Genomic DNA, 22,822 nt, shown 5'->3' on the forward strand with positions numbered 1-22,822 from the left:
TTTAGAGAGCACAATATGATGTGTTTCCAGGCTCATGTATTCCCCCAAGCAGCCACCTCTTTATTTTGAAACACTGCAGATAGATTATTTGACATCCTGGTGACTGGCACTCAGTATGTGTACTGCTCTGCATTCCCTCTTCTCCAGCTGTTAAGCTTGGGAGAGGTAGGAGAGGAGCAAGTAAAAAGGGTTATTTGCTGCATCCCAATATGAAAATAACCACACAAATTTAGTAATGGAGTCACTATTATTCTACTTGCATGCAGAGGGAGTGCTCCTTTGCTTAAATTCAGATCCAGTGGCATATTGGAAGGATGCTACATTTTAAACACTGAACATGAAGTTTTAACTCTGCTGTTTTAGTAGTTATTTGATTAGATTTTCTGCTCATTGAATTTAGCGATTGTATATTCTATTTTCATGTTTTTGTTTTAATTGCATTGTAAGGTGTCCTGGGATAAATACATCTTGCACACTCAAAATTAATTGAGTGTGGGGTTATCTGCCTTGAGGAACTCTTGAACCACTGAAGGATTACAAAAGACTGATGTTATCAAACCTCCAGTTTTGAAAGCGTCAGCTCCCACTGCAACCACTCAGGCTGTAAGATGGCTTGGAGCTAAGACTGCACAAACACACGGCCTGACAAGTCACATACACAGCCACCTGCGCAGTAAATACACTAAGTTTTTCATAGATATGATAAGTCACATAATTGCTGGTATCAACAGAGGTTGTGCTCCACCTCTTTAACCATTGCATATTCCCATCTTCACAATTACCTTTACTCCGTGCAGTTTCAGATAGAAGCATTCAAGCGGCTTCAAGCCTTCGGGGGTCTTGACATACTTAGGATCTCCAATCATACCAATATAGACGGTGACCTGGAAGTGATTCTTCTTCTGGCACACAAAAGCATCATCACCCACAGAGAAGTTGAAGCCTTTATCTGCATCCACCCGGTATGTGGGCATCGGTCTGTCACCAAAGGGAGAAGACGTGAACATTCAGTGTCAATCAAGTTATTTTCTTGCAGATACTCTCACTCCAACAGACACAAATTGCACAAGCTACTTCTTCTGCCATCTGCAAACATAACATTTGCCTGGAAACGATAAACATTTGGAAGGTAACCATGTATCTCTTCCCCCCCATAACACAATTTGTCAGCTTGGCCATAAGGCATCACCAGCAAGCATTCTTGAAGCATGAGCCATCCTACCCAGCCCTATCCTGAAAAAGTTTAGGTTACAGGGTTGTTTATCAAAGCACCCTAAACTGTTTGGGCTCCTCTCCCAATGCAAATAACAGCTTATAGGGGACAATTTTCAGAGACAACCTGGGTAGAATCCAGAAGGCCAAACAGAGATGCTGGAGGGCCCCATGAGATTCCCTGCCCCTGCCCTACAACAATACAATGAAGTAGGATAGGTTGAGAGATAGTGGGCTGGCCCAACAGCACCTATAGAGTTGCATGGCTAAATGGGTGTGTGTGTAAATCTGGATCTCTCTGGTCCGTCCACCACTCTGTCCATCACACCACCCTGGATTTGAGGTTGTATGTTGGGATAGGGGAATTTGTAACTAGGTTTGAAATGAGGATCTGACAACATAAGATAATCCCAACATGTGAGTCCCAGATTTGCTAGCTTAATAGTTTCAGAGAAAACGTCAAAGGATATTTGACAGCTACAAACAGGCAAAAAGTTCTCTTCTCATCCTAAAATTACCACTGTCAGTTAGCATTGTTCCTTCTTCAACTAAGGGAAACGGCAATGCTCCGGGGGTGGGGGAAAGGCAAACAGTATGAAGCAAGCAGCTCTGCTTTGATTTGTTTGGTTTTCCTACAGATCTGCCAACTAACAGCTGATTAGGTTGGCATTGCTTGCTAGCTCTGGTAAAGCAATTTATGATCATCCCGAGACATGGAAATCTCCCACCTCAACTAGATTCCACCCACCCACCCAAATTGCCACTGAAGACATTTCCCTGTGAGATGCATCTTCCTGGCTTCAGCGCAAGGCTAGGTTCATTCTGGACTGCCATACGTCTTAAAACAGAGCTACCTGAAGTTGCTCCTTACACCTTCCAAACTCTTTTTCCGCCCCCCCCATCTCCTCCCCAATGACTGAAGTGTATGTACTCAGGATACAAAGCGGCGGCAGCTCAGAGTGTCAAATAAGAGGGGGGAAGCAACATATGTAGCAGCTGGGGAGGTTTAATCTATGTCTCCTTAATGGACTAGTTGTCATGGAAACACTGAAAATATGTGGCCTTCGCCAACAGGCACGCATAATACACACAGCTCCCAATATGCCTGGTTTGCTCTGTGGGGAAGGCCTCTCTGCCTCACGGACCGATATACATGAACATAAACTGCAACCAAATAGGTGCAAATCAAATAAAATCAAATAAATGCTGTTGAATTCAGCAGGCCGGCATGACCGAGTTACGGTATATTTTAAGTACTTGTTGGAGGAAATTCACCCTTAAAATTTGATTTTTCTCATTTGAGAAAGAAAAAACTCCCATTAATTTCATTTGGGCTTACTTCTTTACAGGCCCAAGTGTAAGAAGAGGCTCCCTATCAAGCTGGTTAGTGACAGAGCTCCTGAAGGTCTGCACTTCCTACTATAAAAACTGAAACTTTATATTTTTAGCCACTAAGGTGTACACTTTCAATGAGTTTTTGAGGGCTCAGTTAGCACTAGAATTCAACAGAGTCTTTCTTAATCTCTGGATGCTTTGGACTACAACTCCCACCAGGGCCAGCCAGCGTTGCCATGGTGCCCAGGGCTAGTGGGAGTTGTAGTCTGTTGGGGTTGGGAAGTCTTATTTAACAGATAAATGGTATTTGCTGGTATCTTTAACTCCTTAGGCTTCAGAAAGCTGTAGAGGGGAAGACTTGAACCAAGGGGCTTGATCGTGACAGGAAAAAGGAGGGACTGTTGAAAATAGGAAGGGCTAGCAACTGTTGAAAGAGTCAAAGCTCAAAACAACCACAGTAACAAGTGGGATAGGCAAGAAGAACCCAAGATGGCCATGAATTTCAAAATCCAGTGCAGGATTCTGTGTGTGGCCATGGCAAGAAGAACATTTCAGTAAGTTGCTTTGGCCTCCAGAGGTCCAAAGCTGGCCACGCACATGCCGACAATCCTCCACAGACATGCCAGCAGCAACTGGATAAACTCTGTTTGCTGTCAGCACCCTTGGGTTGAGCGAACCTGGCAGGCCCTATAAAGAGCCATTTAATTCTTCCTCATAGCAACAGGGGGGACCCTGAGCTGCCAGAGATGTGCCCTGAACGAAAACCAGATGGTGGTCACAGAGTAAGCTACCTTAGCCAGAAAGTATGAGAGGAATTTCTCTCCCCCTCTCTCCCCTTTCCATCACATTTTTGGTGATTCATTGTGCCATTCCCTCCTTCCTACAGTGCTTGCCATTCTGCCCTATCCAAAAACCAAATTCTTCCCCTTCCACTCCCCCCCCCCAAAAAAAGTGGACACACGGTCATTCCTCTTCAGTTCTAAGCTACATCATTCCTCCTCAGGCTCTTCAGCTAGAATAGACATGGCTTCTGTTTGCCACTGAAATTGTACTGGGCCTCTAGCCATTCACCACTGAAACTTGAAAGAACAAAACTGGCAGCTTCCACCATTCAATCAAACCACTTTCGCTACCCAGCCCTTTACAAATGGCTCAGCAAATCCAACACGAATCAAGGACTGCAATCTGTTCAAATGAAAACCCGTATCTTTCTTTTTACAAAATGTGTACAAATGTTTAAAACATGTATTGGGTCAAAATGCAGAGAAATTCAAGGACAGATAATGAAGAAATGAGTGTGAGTTATGAGGTAAAAATGAAAAGGCAAGGGCGGGAGGACAGTAGCAACTCAGAATTGGAGATAAGGGCAGAAAGTTAGCCACCCCCAGAAACGCAATGAGCCATGCTCCTGTCACAGGAGGGTAACAGTATGCACAGAGGCCTCTTTACGAGGCAGATGTCTACACCCATGGCAACAGATAGCACTACATTTTCCACAGATAAGAGAGGCATCTCACATATTATATTCCACTTTGTCTTAAAGCCAGGATCTCAAAAAAAATGTCCTGTTCTTCCAAAGCACATCCTAGCCACCTTGTAAATGAGGAGAGTGTGCCTGAATATTACAATCACTGTGGCATGAAATGCGTGACGCCCCCTTCAAAAGTCTAAGCAATTTTTTAAAATGGTATCTTTCATTAAAATTATTAAATCTGAATTGTAAAAGGAGGGGGGAATTGGGGAGGAAAAGCCACCTAGTTGTAGAGTGTGCAAATCATGTGGTCTGAGGGCTTCACAACCTATTTTTCTCCATTTAGATAAACTTGGGCCACAAACGCTTACTTTCTCAGCGAAATTCAAGGATTAGTATAGGTATATTTTTTATTTTAAAAATGTTTTATTCTGCATTTAGTTCTGCTGCAACAGGGAGGATGGGCGCCTCTAGTTTGTAAAAGTACAACATGGTTTTCATTGAGGGAGAGATTACCCAAGTTAATTATTATAAAAACCATTGCTTTCACCTCACTGAGAACAGGGGATGTTGCTGAACATGTGCTGCCTACAGCCCATGGAAGGTTAATGGGAAATGGCTATGTTGAAAGCCAAGTCGTTTTTAGTTATCCTCCTCTAAGAATGCCGCCATGGTTAAAGAGCCTTGTCAAGGAAGCAGCTAGACTGGAGGCAATGAGAGAGAATTCCTTCAGCAAAATAAAGTCATGCCGAAGTGAGAACAATGAATAATATAGTGATGGGGTGGGGGGGGGGAGGAGAAACTTCTGTCTCTACTTTCTCCACACCACACGTAATTTATAAACCTCTATCCTGTCCCCTCAAAAATTATTTCTAAGTGCAGTGGCTCCATCCTTTAACGAACTGGATTTCCCTTTTCTGCACCTTCTTCTCGCTTTTTGGGAGATGAGGCAACCAGAGCTTTGCATAGTATTCCAAATGCTGTACAGTTACACCATGCATTTATATAAAGGCATTACAATAACACACATGGGTAGCTTGTAGGCTGTGGGCCTTCAGGGCAACCTTGTCTTCCCCACACTGCCAAAATTATACCGGAACTCAAATGGAGTATGAGATTCAGGACACAATCCAAAGTGATTCCTTACTTGGTGCAGAGTTAAAATTACAGAATTTGCTTCCACATGTTGTGGTGATGGTCTCCAATTTAGAAGGCTGCAGAAAGGCAATAGAAAAATCCACGAAAGAGAAGGCTATCAGTGGATGCTCCAAGACAGCTCATGTATACTACCTCCAAGAGGAAGCATGTTCTGCTTCTGCATCTCAGAGCCTGCTTAACCCCTTATCCTGGTAGACCGCAATGGGGAAAAGGACACTGGGCGAGACATGCCTTTGGCCTCTTTGTATGTTCCTTTGGAGCAATAAATAAATATATATATTTGCCCTACTCCCCTTATATACGCACAGGGAAGGAACGCAGATAAATTACCTTCTGCGAGACCTTGAGAAGGCAGCCCTCAGCAATGATGCTGTGCGTGGGCATCCTAGGCCATGCAAGGGCAGCCTCCCTCTAACGCCACAGCTGGCTTGAATGTAAATCACTGGCCCTTTCTCTCCACATTGCTCTCATGAAGCCAGATAATCATCTCATTTTATTTGGTACCACAGACAAGAAAGGCCCTTCCCTCTCTCCCCAAAATGGGGCCAAATAGGAGATACAGGCTGCATAGAAACCCAGGGGCGGGGCGTTCTTGAGAGTAGGCAATTCCCGGAATCTGTCTGACTGCTTGCCAGTTCTCTATCACCTTTGTGGAATGCAGGGAGGATCTGCAGCTGTTTCTCTCCCCCACCCCTTGAACGTTTGTCTCTCCTTCACCCTGGAAGCTGCGCTCAGTTGCTTCTTGCTCTCACCTTACGTGGCTGCCATAGCTTCCCAGGCACATCTTAGCTGGTCACCAAGAGTTTGCCAGTTATCCTGCCTCTGAGCTCTCCGATTCATGCCGTTCAAGGCTCTCTTATCCATATAACAATCACAGAATTGGAGGAGAGCACAAAGGTCATCTAGCCCAACCCCCTGCAATGCAGGAATCTTTTGCCCGTGATCCTGAAATTGAGAGTCTCGTGCTCTCCCAACTGAGCTATTCTGCACTGTCTTTGGGCTCAAAATCAGTGCCCAAGGCATCTTAAAACCATTAAAAACAACCTTGTTTAAAGTCCCTCCATCCCTGTCACTTTTGTTTCCTCTATCTCTGATGCTTCCCGCGTCTAACAATCTTTGCTTGATTACATTCCCCGTGTCCCTGCCAAACCCTTTTTCAATGCCACTTCTAGCTGCTCTTTTCTTACCATTCGCTCTATCCACGTTCCTGCCCCTCCAATCTCTGTCCCTCTCTCTAGCACATTCCTTCTTCAACATTTCCTCTGTGAATCCCACCTCTCCTCCCAGTCAAACCAAGATACATAGGTGGAAAAAGTTATTGTTGTGGCCACAGAGCTGGGCCCTGCTACCATTCCCAGAAATCATTCCAAGCCCACTTTTTGGGATGTGTAATCTAAAATGTACATTGGTGAAGCTGTTCTGATGAAGATAGGCAACTATATTTGCATGCATTGGCCACTCCTGGTTACCAGTGTCTCCTCCTCTCTCTTTATTGACTTTCCACCATTACAATTCTCACCTAGATTCAGACTGTAAGCTCCTCAAGGTAAGAGCTTATGGGTGACATCCAATGGTGTCCTGTTGGCTTCCCATGAGCATCTGGTTGGCCACTGTGAGAACAGGACGCCAGACTAGATGGGCCACATTTTTATGTTCTTATTTTGTCCGCCCACTTCCAGTTTATTTTATCTCCAACCCTCTGGTGTAGATTTTGGGGCTGTGTGATGGACTGCAAAGGGGGTGGGGTGGAAGGAGGAGCCCCACTGCAGGAGCGGGCACCTGCTTGTGCCACATAGGACTCCCCCCTGGGTAATTGGCTTATGTTAGCCTACAAAATGCCATGCATACACTTGCTGACCATCATCATTCACCATAACATGGCTCTAGCTAAGAGATGCTGCCTTTATCTTTTAGTAGTCTAGACTAGACTAAACCCCAACAGATATTAGACCAATGAAAAGATATCACACCACTTTGTAAGCTTCTTTCATATTCATCTTTGATGCACGCATAATGGTTATTAGTTCCTTCCTTAAACTTCTGATTGCCTTTGCTTTGCCAGTGCACTCCAACCTGTTTGCTACTTTCTCTGTGTACTCCTTTTCACCTTATCATTTATCTGTTTGGAAAAGGTATATGCTCTCTCCATTATCAGTCAATTTCCCAAGCCTACATTTCCTCACCTATTGTTTGTTTCCATCCCTTTGTTTTGGCTTCTACAGTTAGAATTCTTTGAATTTTGCAGTCTTCTCACACGGGGTGTTTCCAGAAGCCAAAAGATATATTATTTTATTTTGCTGCACAAGCATCAAAATGGACTGCCTTCTTAAGAGGGGTCACCTTTGCTGATGAAACCTAACTCCCCTCTCCCTAAAACTTGAGTGCCTGCTCCTGGGGAAACCACTCTTACTCTTCCCCTCTAAACCAGGGGTAGTCAACCTTTCTATACCTACCACCCACTAATGCATCTTTCTTGGTGGTAAGAATTTCCTTACTGCCCACCTGTGCTCAACGGTAGGAGTGATTCAGCTTGTGCTGTAGAGCCCCCTACCACCCACCTAGAATCCTGAAACGCCCACTAGTGGGCGGTAGGGACCAGGTTGACAATCCCTGCTCCCAACAGACAATAGGAAAGCATTTTTAAAAAGGCAGTTGTCAACAGGTGTCCAGGTAATGAAGAGGCGCAAATGCTATCACTTCGTGCCACACTTCCGAAAGTATAAAAATGACTAAAACCCAGCAATTTCTACAAAAACCAGGATGACACCTGAGGAAATGTCAACGATGCAATAATTTGAGAGAAGAGTCATTGAGATTTCAGAAATCAATGAACAAGCGAACAGTGTTGATGGAGGAGCAAAAAGGCTAGTGTGCCTTTTCTGTTTTTTCATCAGTTGATAATACACCCATTCAAGATAGCCTTCCACAACTGATTGTCTTGTTTCTGATTGCTGCAGTTTTATTAGTCACATCTTCCTCATTTCTTTCTTTCCCTTTCTGTGTTTTTCTGTTCCAATTGTACAGCAATGGCTACAGAAAATGTCTTTTAAATGTACTTTGTAGAGCACCTAATAACTGTAAGTGCTTAGTAAACAATATTGAAATTTTACTATTGTTAAAATGGTTTAAAGTGGCAATTTAAAGAGGTTCAAAGTTGCAAGGCTTTTCTTGCATGCTATATACACCAGCCTCCAGCTCCTTGTGCTACTCTTGAGCAAATATGAAGGTAAATCAGCTCCATTTCTCTGAGCCGGCATGCAGAGGAGTTTACACAGGCATCATCTCTACTCACAGCTCCTTGTAGTTGGCATCATACAGAGTCGCCCACTTGTTCTGTTGATGTGGCTGCCATTTTATAGACTGGTAATTGGGATCCAAGTAGGAACCATTCAAGCTGTCATTGTCCTGAATCAAGCCTGCAGCAATAGTAAAATTGTGTATTTACAAAACTGTGTATTTACTCCTCATGCAAATAAGCCCTCCTGCTACAAGGGAAATATTCATTCTTGTCCGACGTCCCCATGGCTTTCCCACCATGCAAAACATCCCATGACTTTTTAATTTCTTGGTTTTTGTAACCAAGGAAAGGAAAATGTTTTTCGTTCTCTGCTCTTTTGAACTTTGGGGAACTGCCTCCACACATTCTGTTTGGTATGAAACAGCACATTCTCCCTAGAGACACATGGCTCACACCTTCCTCATTTCTTCCTCATGGCCCCCATTCCTCAGTTTCTCCTCCCATGCACCCACTCTATAGAACTCTTCCCCTTTTGGAACACGGATAACATATGACAATACTACTGGAGACTGTACCTGGTGAGAGCGCCCCCTGCTGATGCCAAGGAGGTGTTTGGGCTCTGTCAGGGTTGAGAGGCACAGACCCTGTCCCTGGCTCCTGCTTTATCATCCCATTAAGCATCTGGGCATTGAGAGTATTTGGGGGTGACTCTGAGTGTTTCCTCTTCTTGGCAGGGTGCACTGGAAGTCTGTGGGGGCCAAACACAGAAAAGAGACAATGAGAACATTCCAACTTCACATAACCCATAAAAATGTAAATACAGTGGTACCTCCGCTGTGAACGGGATCCGTTCCGGAACCCTGTTTGCAACCTGAAAGGAACGCAACCCGCGTCTGCGCACGCCGCAATTCACCGCTTCTGCGCATGCGTGTGACGTCATTTTGCACGTCTGCACATGCGTGAATGGCGAAACCCAGAAGTAACCCTTTCTGGTACTTCTGGGTCGCCTCAGGATGCAACCTGAAAAGACGTAACCCAAACCGAATGTAACAAGAGGTATGACTGTACAGTGGTACCTCGGGTTAAGTACTTAACTTGTTCTGGAGGTCCGTTCTTAACCTGAAACTGTTCTTAACCTGAAGCACCACTTTAGCTAATGGGGCCTCCTGCTGCCGCCGCGCCGCCAGAGCATGATTTCTGTTCTCATCCTGAAGCAAAGTTCTTAACCCGAGGAACTATTTCTGGGATAGCAGAGTATGTAACCTGAAGCGTATGTAACTTGAGGTACCACTGTATATATGGGGGAGGATTCCAGAGGGTACAGGAGGTGAGCATCAGCCAAGCTCTCACATAATTCTGTAGGTATACAAAGAGTCGCTCAAAAATTGTTGTCTGGTGCTGAAATAGAGGCATATTCTAAACCTGTACATTCCCTCCCTCTGTCCTCACCTGACCCAAGAGGGAAAGAAACAATTGGCAGGTTTCTTCTTAGGTGACTGAGGGGCTGTATCTGTGTCTAGGTTGTGCCAGACTTGAGAATGAAGGTATGGACACATGTGACTGAACCCTCCTCCATACAAATGTTGTTGTTGTTGTTGTTGTTGTTGTTGTTGTTGTTGTTTTAATCCCTGCACGTAGAAAACTAGAATACTGTGAGTTATTCCTGGTGAGTGGAACTCACAACTGGGTTGTAGACTGACCTAGGCGCGTCTCACCAATACCACATTACCATTCACAGAATCAAAGAATGGTATAGTCATCTAGTCCAACCCCTGGCAATGTTTGTAAACATCTACGGTAAAAATCAATAAATGGATCTCATAATGGACATTTTGGATAAAGGTGGATCTTAGGTCTGAACTGGATAATGACTACTGAAGGCAAACATGTCTCTCCCATATGCTAGCTTTCAGTGTGCAGGTATTTGTTATGCACAGAGAAGCATTTTAATGATTTAAGCCCCACAAACAGTTTTATGTACCGGTATGCCCCGTTTTCAGAAAAAACAGCTTCCTCACCCCACCCCACTGGCCCCACACACACAACCATGTTTCCCTCATCCCCCAGTTAGTTACAAATGCACGTTCCGATTGTAGAAGCAGTATGTGGGAAGGGCTAAGTAATCCCTCAGTCCCTGTCTCTACCAAACTCTTCCTCCTCAAACCTGCTCTTGAAGTAAGGTGAGCCATTCAAGGGGTGTTACATGCATTTGTGTGTTTTTTCTAGGTCAGCCACAATTGACAAATGTGATAAATAATTAAAAGAGCTTATGTACTTGGTATGCATGCTGAAGGCACTAATCTCTTTAATTTAAAAGGGTGTGTGTGTGTGTGTTACTACCATTGCAATAGTTGTTATGCATTATCGAAACAAAAACAATCTTTAATATCACTTTTTACAAAAGCAGTTCAATCCTGAATATATTTTCAAACCTTGTCAGGGACTTTGCCTCCAGCTATTAAATCTGAAATCACAACCCCCCCCCCCCGTGGATCTAGAAGCATTAGTGCTGGGATTATGCTCTCCATTACACCCAGTTGTGGCATACAGGTAATGATATTAATGATATGCTTAAATGTTGAATGTGTAATTTTATGTCTAGAGTCAATGGATAAAACAAACACCATTAGTTGTACTGCTGGATAAGTGTTTAATGGTTCTTGTATTTGTTTAAAAACAAATTAAAAAATTGTTGCCACACACACACACAATCGTCCCCTGATAAACAGTCCTGTAAGGGGCACACGAGATTTCCAACAGAAGTCTCAGCAATCTTAACGAACAACAATTTGAATGAATCGTCAGTGGAAGAAAGGGCAAAGCTCTGCTTGTGGTATAGCTTTGCCTTTTGTATTTTTTCAGAACGCCAAGAGAACTTGGCTCAATTCTCATTTTGCTGCTCACTCTTTTCAAACTGCACCTCAACAGCATATCATCATAGGCCCCTGACCTACCATATTAGTCCCTGTGGCTATTATTGGGCCTCTTGCTATACATGTAATTCAATAGCAAACTCTGCACATTTCTCAATTACTTTAGTTATATTTATTACATTTATATCACGCTGTTGCTGAAAAGGAGCTCAAGATTTTGTACTTGGTTCTCCCCATCCCGATTTTATTTTCACAACAACCCTGTGATCCAGGGTAGGGTAGGAGAAAATGACTAACCCAGGCCACCCATTGAACTCTACGGCTGAGTGTGCATTTGTACCTTGGTCTCCCATGTCCAACACTCGAACCACAAATGTCTACTGGGATCATAACAAGTCTCAGGGGGCTCAAGTAATGCTTCTACTCCCTTCCTATCTCATCCATCGTTTCCCCGAGGACTTACTCTGCTCCATGCTGCTGCAGTAGCTGGTGAAGCATCTGTGACTGCTGGGCATGGTGGAGATCTCCAGGTGACATGCCTTGTCCAATAGTGAACTGGGGCATCAGAGACTCAGCCTTCATGTACATGTCCCGCTGCATGCTGGGATAGTGATGGCTGTGCGGCTGCTGGTGTGGGTGAGGCGGTGGTGGTGGTGGTGGAGGCGGCCCTTGGAGGTGGGATGGTGGAGGGGGTGGCGGTGGCGGTGGAGGAGGGGGTGGGTGCTCCAGGCGGGAAGGGGGAGTTATATGACACATATTCTCAGGAGTCATGGTTCGAAGGAGGTGAGGATCTAAAAAGACAGAAAGTCAGTTGATTAATTTGTGGCACACGTATAGCCAGATTATGCTACAGAAAAACACCCCAGTCTCATTGAACATTCCTCTAGCCTTGGGCAGCCATTCCAGCTGTGTGTTCTGAATGAATACAGTATAAGGCCGCAGACATGGATGGCCTTAGGGAGATATTCCAGCCCATTTCCTTACATTTTCAGCACTCACTGACACAATACATCTCGAGCCATTTTACTTGGGAGATACATGGTAAAACATGTAGGCAGCATTACTTCTATTTCATTGTATAGTGAGTAGTAAGCTCTCTTTCAGTGAGCTGGAACGACGGGCAAACCTTTGACACTTTAAATGCGTATCTTGAAATTTCAACTCATTTAAAATTACTAAGATCAATTTTTTTAAAAAAAGAATTAATTGCTAAATATATAACCAAAGGGCAGCACCGCAAACAGCAACAAATGAGTAATCCAGGAAATACAGGAGAATGACTTCCTGCCCTCCTAAAAATCCAAATGATAAAAATCTGAATCTCCATGCATAAAGGCTCTTTTTCAGCAAGCAGGTAAATTCATTCAAGAAATTTTATGATACTAAGCGCCAAACACACACAAAAAGCTGTTATGTGACTAGTCTGGTATATTATAAATGAGAGGTGAAGGGAAGCGGATTCTCTGTATGTTCTCTGTATTTCATGATATATATTTCCAGGCTCACATCAGGCACACTAATCTTGTTGGGACATTCGCCACGTTAAAGGTGAGCCTTCAAATGCTTTTTCCTTTACATACTCACAAGTTTGCCTGTTCTTCAGGCTTCTCATAGTACCACTGTTATTATGTGGAGGTAGGACAAAGAGATTCTTATATAACTAGCTGGCAAAGTTCTTAAAAGACTCAGGGTGCTGTTCTACTAGCACGTCCTGTCAGCGCAAGGATTTCTGCTTGTGCAAGGGGACATTTCCCCACCCTGCTCTACGTACCCTGCAGCCTTCCCAAACCTGGTCCTAGAACAGATTTAGGGACGTACAAAGGGGAGAAAGGGAGAGACTGTTCCCTTGCCCAAGCAAAAATCCTTGCCCTGGCAGAACATCCACCTTAGAGTTACGTCAGTTTCCACCCTCAGCAGGCACACATTCAAAGCAGAATGGCTCCCAAATCAGTCCTGATTCAGGGACCCTCCTTGCTGGGAGTACTAGAAGGTTTCTCTCCTGTTTTGTCTCTCCACAGGGCGAAGTCAGGCTTTCCCTTATCAGAAGGCAGTTTTCTCCCCCACAGCAAGATAGCATGGCACCCTCGCTCCATGGGAATGTCAAAGGGCATCAACACATTGCAGAAATATATGCTCTATGGTCTTGAAAGGAGCAATAACATGACCTCAGATTACACCAGTCCATGGAGTTAAAAATAAAGAGGTTATATATCCATGCAGTTAAAAGCATTAATGGGGCAGTAGTGTCAGAATTGTTGAGTTACGTGACTAAAACTGGCTTAATTTAACAACAACCGTTGCTCAAAGCCACACAAGGACAAAACCTTTCCACCATTATTTACCAACAGCTTTTCTGTTTCATTTCATCACTTATTCATACAGAAATATCATCACCAAAGGTTGTTAGAAATGAGTTGAGAATATATACGTTCTGAAAAGCTTGGTGTTGCTGTTCAGTGTGCCCAGCAGTCAGCCAGGTTCTCTCACCAACTTTGAGTACAAATATAGACCTATTTTGAGGGGTGAGCCCACCATGGATCTCCACCTACCCCTTTTAGGTAAGGAATGCAACTTTCCTCAGAGAACTGAGGCCAGGAGCAACCAGTTCTCCCCATTTATAGTTGAGTCCATCTGCACAGAGTGCTGACTGGCTAATTTTTTTTAAAGGCAGCAAATCATCGGATAAAAGAAGCCACCCCCTGAATTATTATTTTTTAAAGCCACTACTGAAACCCTTTCTGGATTGGTGCTGGATTCAGAGATAGCTACATGTGTCACTGGAGAAGTGAAGGGGGCCTACAGAGCAGAGATCGAATCACCCCACTACCTCCTGTAGGTAGGTATCTCTGTAGGCACCCAAGATTCAGATTTGTCTAGTGAAGGCCTCATCGTGAACTACCACTGGAAAGACACAAAGAATGCTGGTGAAAAGTACACCACCAAACAAAGACAGAATTACAGGACTCATATGGAATGGAGGCTTATTTATGGCCTGTCTCCCAGCTTTTATATGTTTGAAATATAAACATGTTTCCAAAATGAGTTATGAAATACCTGTTTCATTTCAAAACCTTCTTGTGCAGAAGACATTTCAGTGACTTTGGGGGAAATTAATGTTTTTAATAATACATACAAATCACACCACATGTGGGGGTTTAAAGTCAAGACCACGGCAAACTTTCCTTGCTGGGCTTTTATTGATTTTATGCAGAAAGGGTGGCATGGAAGCCTACAGTACACGCAAAGATCTTACATATCTAGGAACAGGCTGTAGGGCATTCACAAAAGCCCTTGACTCAAGTTCACATCCCTCCTTAGTACAACAAAACAGAAGTTTACTTAACTTTGAAGCCTGATTTAAAGTTAAGAATGTAGGGCTCTGGTTTGTCAGGGTATAGGGGTAGCTTTTTAAATTAGCTCTCCTTTGTATCTCAGCCAAAGGCAGGATAAAACTGCTCTTGAACCTCTAAAAGTTATAGTAAAATGGAATGGAACTTCACACAAAGACAAAATTATCTCATAGAGCTCAGTACTACAAGTTATGTTGACAGCCACCATTGGTCAATGAACTAGACTACAAACTAATATAATTTTCATTTTTGAAAAACGTCAGGCTTTGCATTTTGCTTTGGTGACACTACAGAAGTCAGTATCAAATGTTTGACATTCACAGGTTAAAAACTGGCTGGGGCAACTGTTATGGCAGAGTGAATATGCAAGCAAGTTGTGGAAAAATATGTTCTTGAAAGCCATATCTTATCTTCCACTTGTAAAAGGCTGACTTGGCTTCCAAATACACCTTGAAACAATGGAGGATTTTTTGAAAACCATGAGACCACAGAGGCAAGAATATATATATACTGGCACTCTGCATATGCACCAGGACTCAGTCAGATCCTGCCCCCTACAACGCCTGAGGTTCTACCTATTCCCCTCTCCAGAATAATGAGAGCAGGATGAAACCGTTCAGACTCCCTCTTCTGCTGCCTTGGTGGTGAGGGAAAGCAGTTCACTCTGTGGCAAGTAATCTGGCCTCTTCGCTATATTTAAAGAAGGGCCAGGAGGAATTCCAGGGATTTTTGTAGTGAGATAAACAGAACTCTTGACCTCTTCCATGGAGAAAGGAGAAGTAGCTGCTTCCACTATGAACAGGGCTGAGGTTTTAAAAGAAGGGGCCAGTGGGGAAACATCAGAAAATTCCCGTCAACACACCAACATATACTCCACCCAATTCTTCTCCCTCTGCTGCTAATTCTCCGGCGTATGAATCCAAATCTCCTGAGAGGAATCTCATTATGGGATGGCTAATGTAGGTAGTGGAGAAAGATTCTACCCTCCCACTTCCCTCTCTTAACTTTTATAAAGCTTGGAGAAGGGCAGAGAAAGACTGAGTTTGCTTAACAAGTGGGGGGGGGGGACGACGACAACACAGACCCAGCCTCCATCGTGTATCTAAGATTTCTCTGCCTGACACAGGAAACAGAGGAGAGTCTCCCTGTACCAATCGGAACTAGGAAAAAGGTGGCAGGAGGCTCAGAGCGTACTTACCGTCTAGTAGCAAGCTCATGGCAATTTCCTTGCTTTGGTCTTCATTACTGGAATAGGCTTGTTTTTACATAATTCTCCAGAAGTCAACATCTGACAGCACCGCCATCCACAAAACAAGGCTCAAACACTCCATTTTCCCTTCTTCACTAGGCAGAAGTCAACAGTTTCCCCATTTTCCTCTTTCAAAAGGTAGGTTTACATCTTCCTCTCCCCACACACCTCTTTGTGCTCCCGCTCCTCCCCTCCTCCCCCACTCTTTCCAAAGGGTAGCAGGAAAACAATAGGCGTAAGTCTAGGAATATTTACTAACTGATAATCTCTTCACGTATTGCAGCAGTCTGTTTTTCCCCTGTCCGATAAAGATTTCAGAGCCAACCACTTTTGCCAACCAAAGAAGGGGGGGACGCCGGTGTGTTTGGGCTTGAATCTGAGCACTTACCATTCACCTGCTGGGGGGAGTATGCCTCTGATCCAGAGTCCGGGGGAGAGTCGGGTAAAGTGCTGAAGAGCAATGGAGGAAAAAATAGAGGGAAAGGTCAAACAAGCGTCTTGAGAAATTGATAAGGTGAAAGAATGCAAAATATCCTTCAAACCTTGGGGAGAAGCAACAATTCCATGGATAACCCCACTGCCTGCAGCACCCTCAGCTGGTAGAGATTAACAATGGACTTGACAAGCATTTTTCTGGAATTGTTCGCCAATACAAATCCTCCTGAGACTGAAGTCAGTCAGTGTGACCTCCTACAGACAGGTCTTCCTGCACAAATTCTCCCTCCAGCGAAAGACCCAACCACTGGCCACTCCCCAAAGTGCCAGGAAGCCCACCATGTCTAGCCCCCTTAACTACTCACTACAGCACCTCCCTATTAAAGAGTTTGGGATTGTTTAAACTAGTATTATTTCACACCCAGCCTATGCTATTCTCACAGTGAGCCCTTTGATTTTATTCATAGGCATCTAACTTCATGGCCATTTTGTTGATCTCCTAATAAGACTCCTCTCTTCGCTCAGCAGCTCTTGCTCAGCTAAAAGAAGCCAAAACAGAAATCTATCTGTTCCCCAGAAAAAGATCATTAACAGATACAGAGGAGGCTTTTGGGGAATCTGGCTCTGTTACAAAAACTGACCCATCCGAAGAAAAAGCCATGAGCCTAAGGGCCAGATTATCCCATCATCAAGTATACCTGAGGCTACATGTGGAGCCCCTGGACTGAAATTGACAAAGCTAGCCAGTAGCAGGGAAGAGAAAAGGGTCTGGCCACAGCCACTGCAAAGTAAACCAAAACATTCTATTTAACGACAAGAAAGAATTCTGAGTTTAGAGTTTTTGTTGCTGGTTAGCTTTCTGTCAGAGAATAAGGCACTTTTTATTAATGTCTGACACATTTCAGCAAAAACAGGCATTCCCCAGGGACTTTTCTACAAGAAATGGGACAACAATGAATAAACTATACTTAATCCATTGGAAATTGATTAAGAAATGCAATAATCCTCAAGATATTGAAATTAGTTCTCCTTTTCAGTCTTTTACACTGGATGAGTCCCATTTTGTTAACTTCCTGTGTAGCATGTAGTATAAACACCAACAATTGAGAAACACTTGCCTACGAGCGCTCCAATTGGAGAACAGCCTTTACCAAAGGTGTCATGGGCTTTGAAGACACTCAAACTCAGGACGCAAGGGAGAAACATGCTAAGAGGAAGGCACCCTTGGCAAATCCACACCGTGATCAATTTCCACCCGGAAACCAATGTCCCCACTGTGGAAGGACGTGTGGATCCAGAACTGGCCTCCACAGTCACTTACAGACACATTGTTAAAACCATGTTTATGGAAGACAATCTTACTTGGCTACGACTGATCACCAAAGAAGAAGAAGAAGACTTACAGAGTGCCATTAATATGCACAGTGCTTTGCTGAATAACAAACAAGTAACAAATCTCAGGGGTCTTTAGGTACTTAGCTCAAACTGGGTTTTTCTTTGGTATGTTTCCAACAGAGGATTCAAAATGAGAGTGAGTCAACAGCAACTAACGTCCACTCTTCATCCCCCAACTCCATGCCCTTCAAAATTAAGAGCTACAGTACACTTCTTTCCCTTTCAAATAAATTTCATCCCAAGCACCTGCAACTACAAGAAGAGAGCCTTGAAAACTTCCCTACTGGTTCATAAACTGGGATTCAGTCTCCAAACACACCTACCAGTAGCTGATGGAGACTGCAATTGTGCTGACTGACAAGGTCAAGTAAACACAAAAGCCAGCAAGATGAGACTGAAATGGGGAAGGGAGGGAATGGATGTTGAAGTCTAATGAAACCAAGTGAGTTAATGGAAAGTCACTTCAGGACAACACTGACATTCTCCCCTGTGCTATTAATCGGACTACTTCTGTGAAGACTAGCTCATGGCAGACCTTTCCAATACTACTCAGATTATTAAACTCGCACAAGTAGCAACGTCTAAATTGCCAGTTGGTAGCCTCAGCTATTAAGCTGGTTTGTTTCTCTTAAAGAAGTGTTAGTATCACTGCAGTCCACATAAAGCGCATGCTTTGTTGGCAACATGAGTAAAGAGGGCAAGGGATAAATGGAGAATGCATTACCCTGTTAGCCAAGAGTTGCTTTCAGTTATACATTTCCCTGCTTGCTTTTTGAAAAAGTGAAAGAAAGCAGCCAGGAAATGTATGGAGACCTCAGATGGCCTATTGCTGCTGGCGTGATGCAGCAAGAGTGTCAAAAAATAACAGAAGAGGATGAGACAGGAAATCTAGTTCCAAGCCCTATACTGCTAGATACATAGTGGTCGGCTTTAAAAAATGAAGGTGAAGTGATGACAGATATCTATCTATCTATCTATCTATCTATCTATCTATCTATCTATCTGGAAAGAAGTATATCATTCTTTTAAAAAGCTATTCTGAGTTAGAATCATAGAATCATAGAGTTGGAAGAGACCACAAGGGCCATCGAGTCCAACCCCCTGCCAAGCAGGAAACAAGAGAGGTTGACTAGAGAGGAACAAAATCTTAACAAAGAGAAACTTCTGATTGTCAAGAGAAGAGAGAACCAGGGCATGGATAAGCATTTTTTTTAAAGCACTAGAAACAGAAGAACTGTTCTTGGCAGTTTCAGAAAAAAGAATTAGCAACAGGCTGGATGAAGATGGAAAAGAAATGGAGGAGTACTATGGCTCCAAGTGTACACACCTAGGAAAGGGGAATAGAAGTAAAAAATATCAGACTTTCAACAAGGCTGTTAAAATAAGTGGGTGAGTATGGATATGTGTAATATTCTGAGAGGTCAAGCCTCAACATTTGAGCTAGGAAAATTATAGTTACACATTTTTTACAGACTGTGGACTGAGAGAAGAACGTGGTGCTTGCCAGATGTTGTTGGAATTCCATCAACCCCAGGCAGCATGACCAATGGCCAGGGATAGCAGGAGTTGAAGTCCAGGAAAGGAGTAGGAAGGAGATGCACCAGCAAAGAGAGACAAGGGTTGCTGAAGAAATGGGGAGACTTAGATGGCCGTGCTGTTGGATTAAAAATGAGAAGAGAGCGTACAGGATTGAATGATCAAGGAAAGAAAAATAATTGGAAAACCTGGCAAAAAGAAATAGTTCAGAAAGTGGAACACTTCACAGGCAAACTGCTGTGTATCCAAATGAGAGGTGGGCTTAGGCACACATGTATTCCACAAGGGGTTTAGAAACAAAGAGGAGAGAGATGGCTCTGTGCTCCATCGCCAGCACACCTAGCAAAGGCAGCCATCCCCCATGACACCAGCCTGTGCTATTTCTGATGAGAACCCCAACAACAAACTGGAGATGAAGAGGATCTTCTCAGCAAAAAAATATGGCAACGAACACGCTGGTAACTTTCCCAAGGTCCTGCCTATCTTCCTCCAAGCACCAACTGCACACAATGAGCAGGATGGTTGCCTCTCCTCAATAATTAGTAGCCATGGCTAGCAGGGCTATGGAAGTCAGAGGAAGCATACAGCAAACCCCTTCTTTGGTTCTCAAAATAGCACGTTATGTCACGAAGCTCCTCATGCCTCTGTTCCTTACAGCAAAGCTATGGAACCTCAGGCTCAGGGGGCTAAATGTCCAGGCTTCTGAACTGAGCCCTCAGGAGTCTTCCCAGGTCACACAACACACCCTTCACAGGCCAGGTGCTCCTCGGTTGCTTTGCTGGGCTGGAATGTGCCCTTGAACTGTGACAGTGTCTCTTGTTTACCTGGAAAGAGGATGAAGGATGATGTGTAAACCTCTGCCTTTGCATGGTTGGAATGTAACTTACTATACAAGGGTAAGATTCACATCCGTTGCTGTGACAGCTTTTGCACCTGGCCCTGCTCACCACTGGTATGAGGCCCCAGGAATGCTGTCCACAGGGGAATGTGGCCCTCGGGTTCCCCACCTCTGCATTAAGACACAGGTATCTTCTGTGACGTTTGACCAAACTGCAGGAGGCAGTGCAAGACAGAAGTGCCTGGCGTGCTCTGGTCCATGGGGTCACGAAGAGTAGGACACGACTAAACGACTAAACAACAACAGCAACATCTTCTGTGACTCTCACCTCTTTCTCCTGACCCTCACACTTGTGTTCTGGCCAGTTAGCTAGCCTTGACCTTAATTTTAGATCAGTGGATTATCTATGGCACAGCCTCATTTGAAATTCTTCTTGTTGTAATCCAGCTGTAAGTGAGATGTGCAGCTTCTGGGGGGCAAACTTGACAAATTTATTTGCTCTTTTCAAGGCCCCAGTAGACTTCCTTTGAATAACTTTCTCTTCTTGTCTGTCCATTAGATTCTCCTGCCATGTACCTTTTCAGTTTCCTAGCCAAATATTTACAGAAGTGTTTGCATATATCCTTCACAGCACAGCCAGGCCGAGCCAATCCACGGAGTGAGCCCACCTGGCAGGGTGCATCCCACAGAGGAGCACTGCTTGTTTTGCAATCTTTGATCCAGAGAACTGATCAGAAAGCTTGGCAGAAGAAAAAGGATCTTGCATGGGAAGGAAAAAAGGAAACTTTTTCCAAGTAACATTCAGAACAAAGGGACCCCAATTGCTGTGGTAAAAGGAGGGAGATGAATCAAGGAGTACAGTGGTACCTCGGGTTAAATAGTTAATTCGTTCCGGAGGTCCGTTCTTAACCTGAAACTGTTCTTAACCTGAAGCACCACTTTAGCTAATGGGGCCTCCCGCTGCCGCCGCGCCACCAGAGCACAATTTCTGTTCTCATCCTGAAGCAAAGTTCTTAACCTGAAGCACTATTTCTGGGTTAGCGGAGTCTGTAACCTGAAGCGTATGTAACCCGAGGTACCACTGTATTAACTTCTGGATGGGATTCTATTGTAGGCTGGCAGTGCTGGATAGTATTATAAGGACAGGGTAGCTTTTATTTTTATCTTTTTTTAAAAAAAAGGGTAAAGGATAGATATAAAAACATATAAATGTAAATATTACATGGAAAATGTGCTTATTTATATTTACTTGTTTTATATGTTAATCCTTCATTTCCCCCCAATTTCTATTTCTATTGAAAAAGTGTTACGGTACAATGTTCATGAATTCTTCCTCTGAGACCAGTAAGGAAAGCATTTCTGCAGAAGTGTGCACAAAGAATTCAAGAAAGGGAACATCAGAGGTGCCATTCGTAGCAGACTGTGAAAATACATTTTCAATTGCTAGGCTGAAAAACAAAGCAGCACATTATTATTTGATCCTGTTGGTCTAAGGCTTTGAAACAAATGAACAAACAAACTAGATGCTTCCCCAAGGTTCTCAGCATGTAATACCTTTAGCTAATGTTCAGACAAGCTTTAGGGATCTTAACTGGGATTCCAGAGTAAAGATTTAATTCTACATTAACCTGTGCCTCAAGTGGATAACAACATCTCTGCTTCTATTCCTGCATCGCCCCACAGGTAGTATACAGCAAAAAACAAAAAACAAAAACAAAAAACCCCCACACCCTTATTAGAATGACGGTGTTTGCAAGTGTATTAGAACCATTCAGAAGTGGAAGGCTGCATGGAGACCAATAATTTGCTTCGTTGATGGCATCACAGCATCAGATCATCCTCTGTGATCCTCCACATTCTGCTAGCTTATGAAGAACCAGCCTCTGGGCTGAAGGCACAGAGTGCTAGTTATTCAGACATATCTTAACATTAGATATTTGATGCACTCAGCACATTCTTTGGTCCCAAATACAGCAGCAAGAGTAACTCCAACTGGTGAGAAAACAAGACCTGCTTGTGAAATGAGGACCTCTAAATCGATTTTTCATTCATCCCCAAAGTGCTGTACAAGTACATAAATATCAAATCCATAAAACCCTCTCTCCCAACTCTAGGATTGACATTCATACCTATAGGACATACACCCCAAAATTGGACATGTACTTTAAATCTGCCTGTGAAGTTCAGGCTGACTTACCTTCCCCTAGCCCCCTGCTTTCCATTTACAGTCCATCTAGTCCTTAATAATCATGCAAAGTTCCCACCCCCACCAGCCAAACTGATCTTCTGCTTCCCTCACAACAACTGCAGTGGCTGTCAATAGTCTGTAACTGGCCCTTCCTCCTCAGCGAGTCAAAAGGTTCATGAGCACGGTGTTACTAACGGAACGTCTGAGCAGCTCACAGGCCACAGTGAGCCAGGACTTAACTGGCTATGCACATGTAAGACAGCTGGGTATGCACATGTAAGACAGCTTTAGCAAGAAATCCAGATTTCTGTCAAGCAAAGCTCAGTTCCTCCTCCTCCATTATCTATTTCCTGTTTGCCTCAGTAAGTCCCTTCCACAAAAGCATCACTTTCACAAACTCCCATAGCAACGAGCTCCTGCCACCATTCCATTCTTCTTGATCCAATGAATGTCCTTCTCCCATTCAGTCATGATTCACCTTGGCAGAACAGGGGAAACACATCATCTCCCTAAATTCACCTAACTGATATTTATCATTTTCCTC

The 22,822-nt window shown here is 43.8% G+C and overlaps 1 protein-coding gene across 7 annotated transcripts in view; it reads right to left on the reverse strand.

The window, feature by feature from the left end:
- The window catches only part of MYRF (myelin regulatory factor), a 93,077-nt gene that overhangs the window by 21,606 nt on the left and 48,649 nt on the right, over positions 1 to 22,822 (reverse strand). For 4 of the 7 annotated variants that reach the window (XM_083485047.1, XM_083485045.1, XM_083485046.1 and 1 more), the window contains exons 4-8: positions 16,275 to 16,336; positions 11,751 to 12,078; positions 8,990 to 9,162; positions 8,469 to 8,592; positions 783 to 978 (exon numbers count right to left, since the gene is read on the reverse strand). In XM_083485047.1, the coding sequence (XP_083341173.1) occupies positions 783 to 978; positions 8,469 to 8,592; positions 8,990 to 9,162; positions 11,751 to 12,078; positions 16,275 to 16,336 (883 nt within the window). Of the gene's footprint in view, positions 1 to 782; positions 979 to 8,468; positions 8,593 to 8,989; positions 9,163 to 11,750; positions 12,079 to 15,835; positions 16,226 to 16,274; positions 16,337 to 22,822 lie in introns of those variants that run through there. The other 3 variants (XM_083485048.1, XM_083485049.1, XM_083485050.1) reach the window with 3 other exon arrangements.

The sequence above is a fragment of the Podarcis liolepis genome, assembly GCF_965112155.1.
Source record: "Podarcis liolepis genome assembly, chromosome: 1".
Taxonomy (NCBI): Eukaryota; Metazoa; Chordata; class Lepidosauria; order Squamata; family Lacertidae; genus Podarcis; species Podarcis liolepis.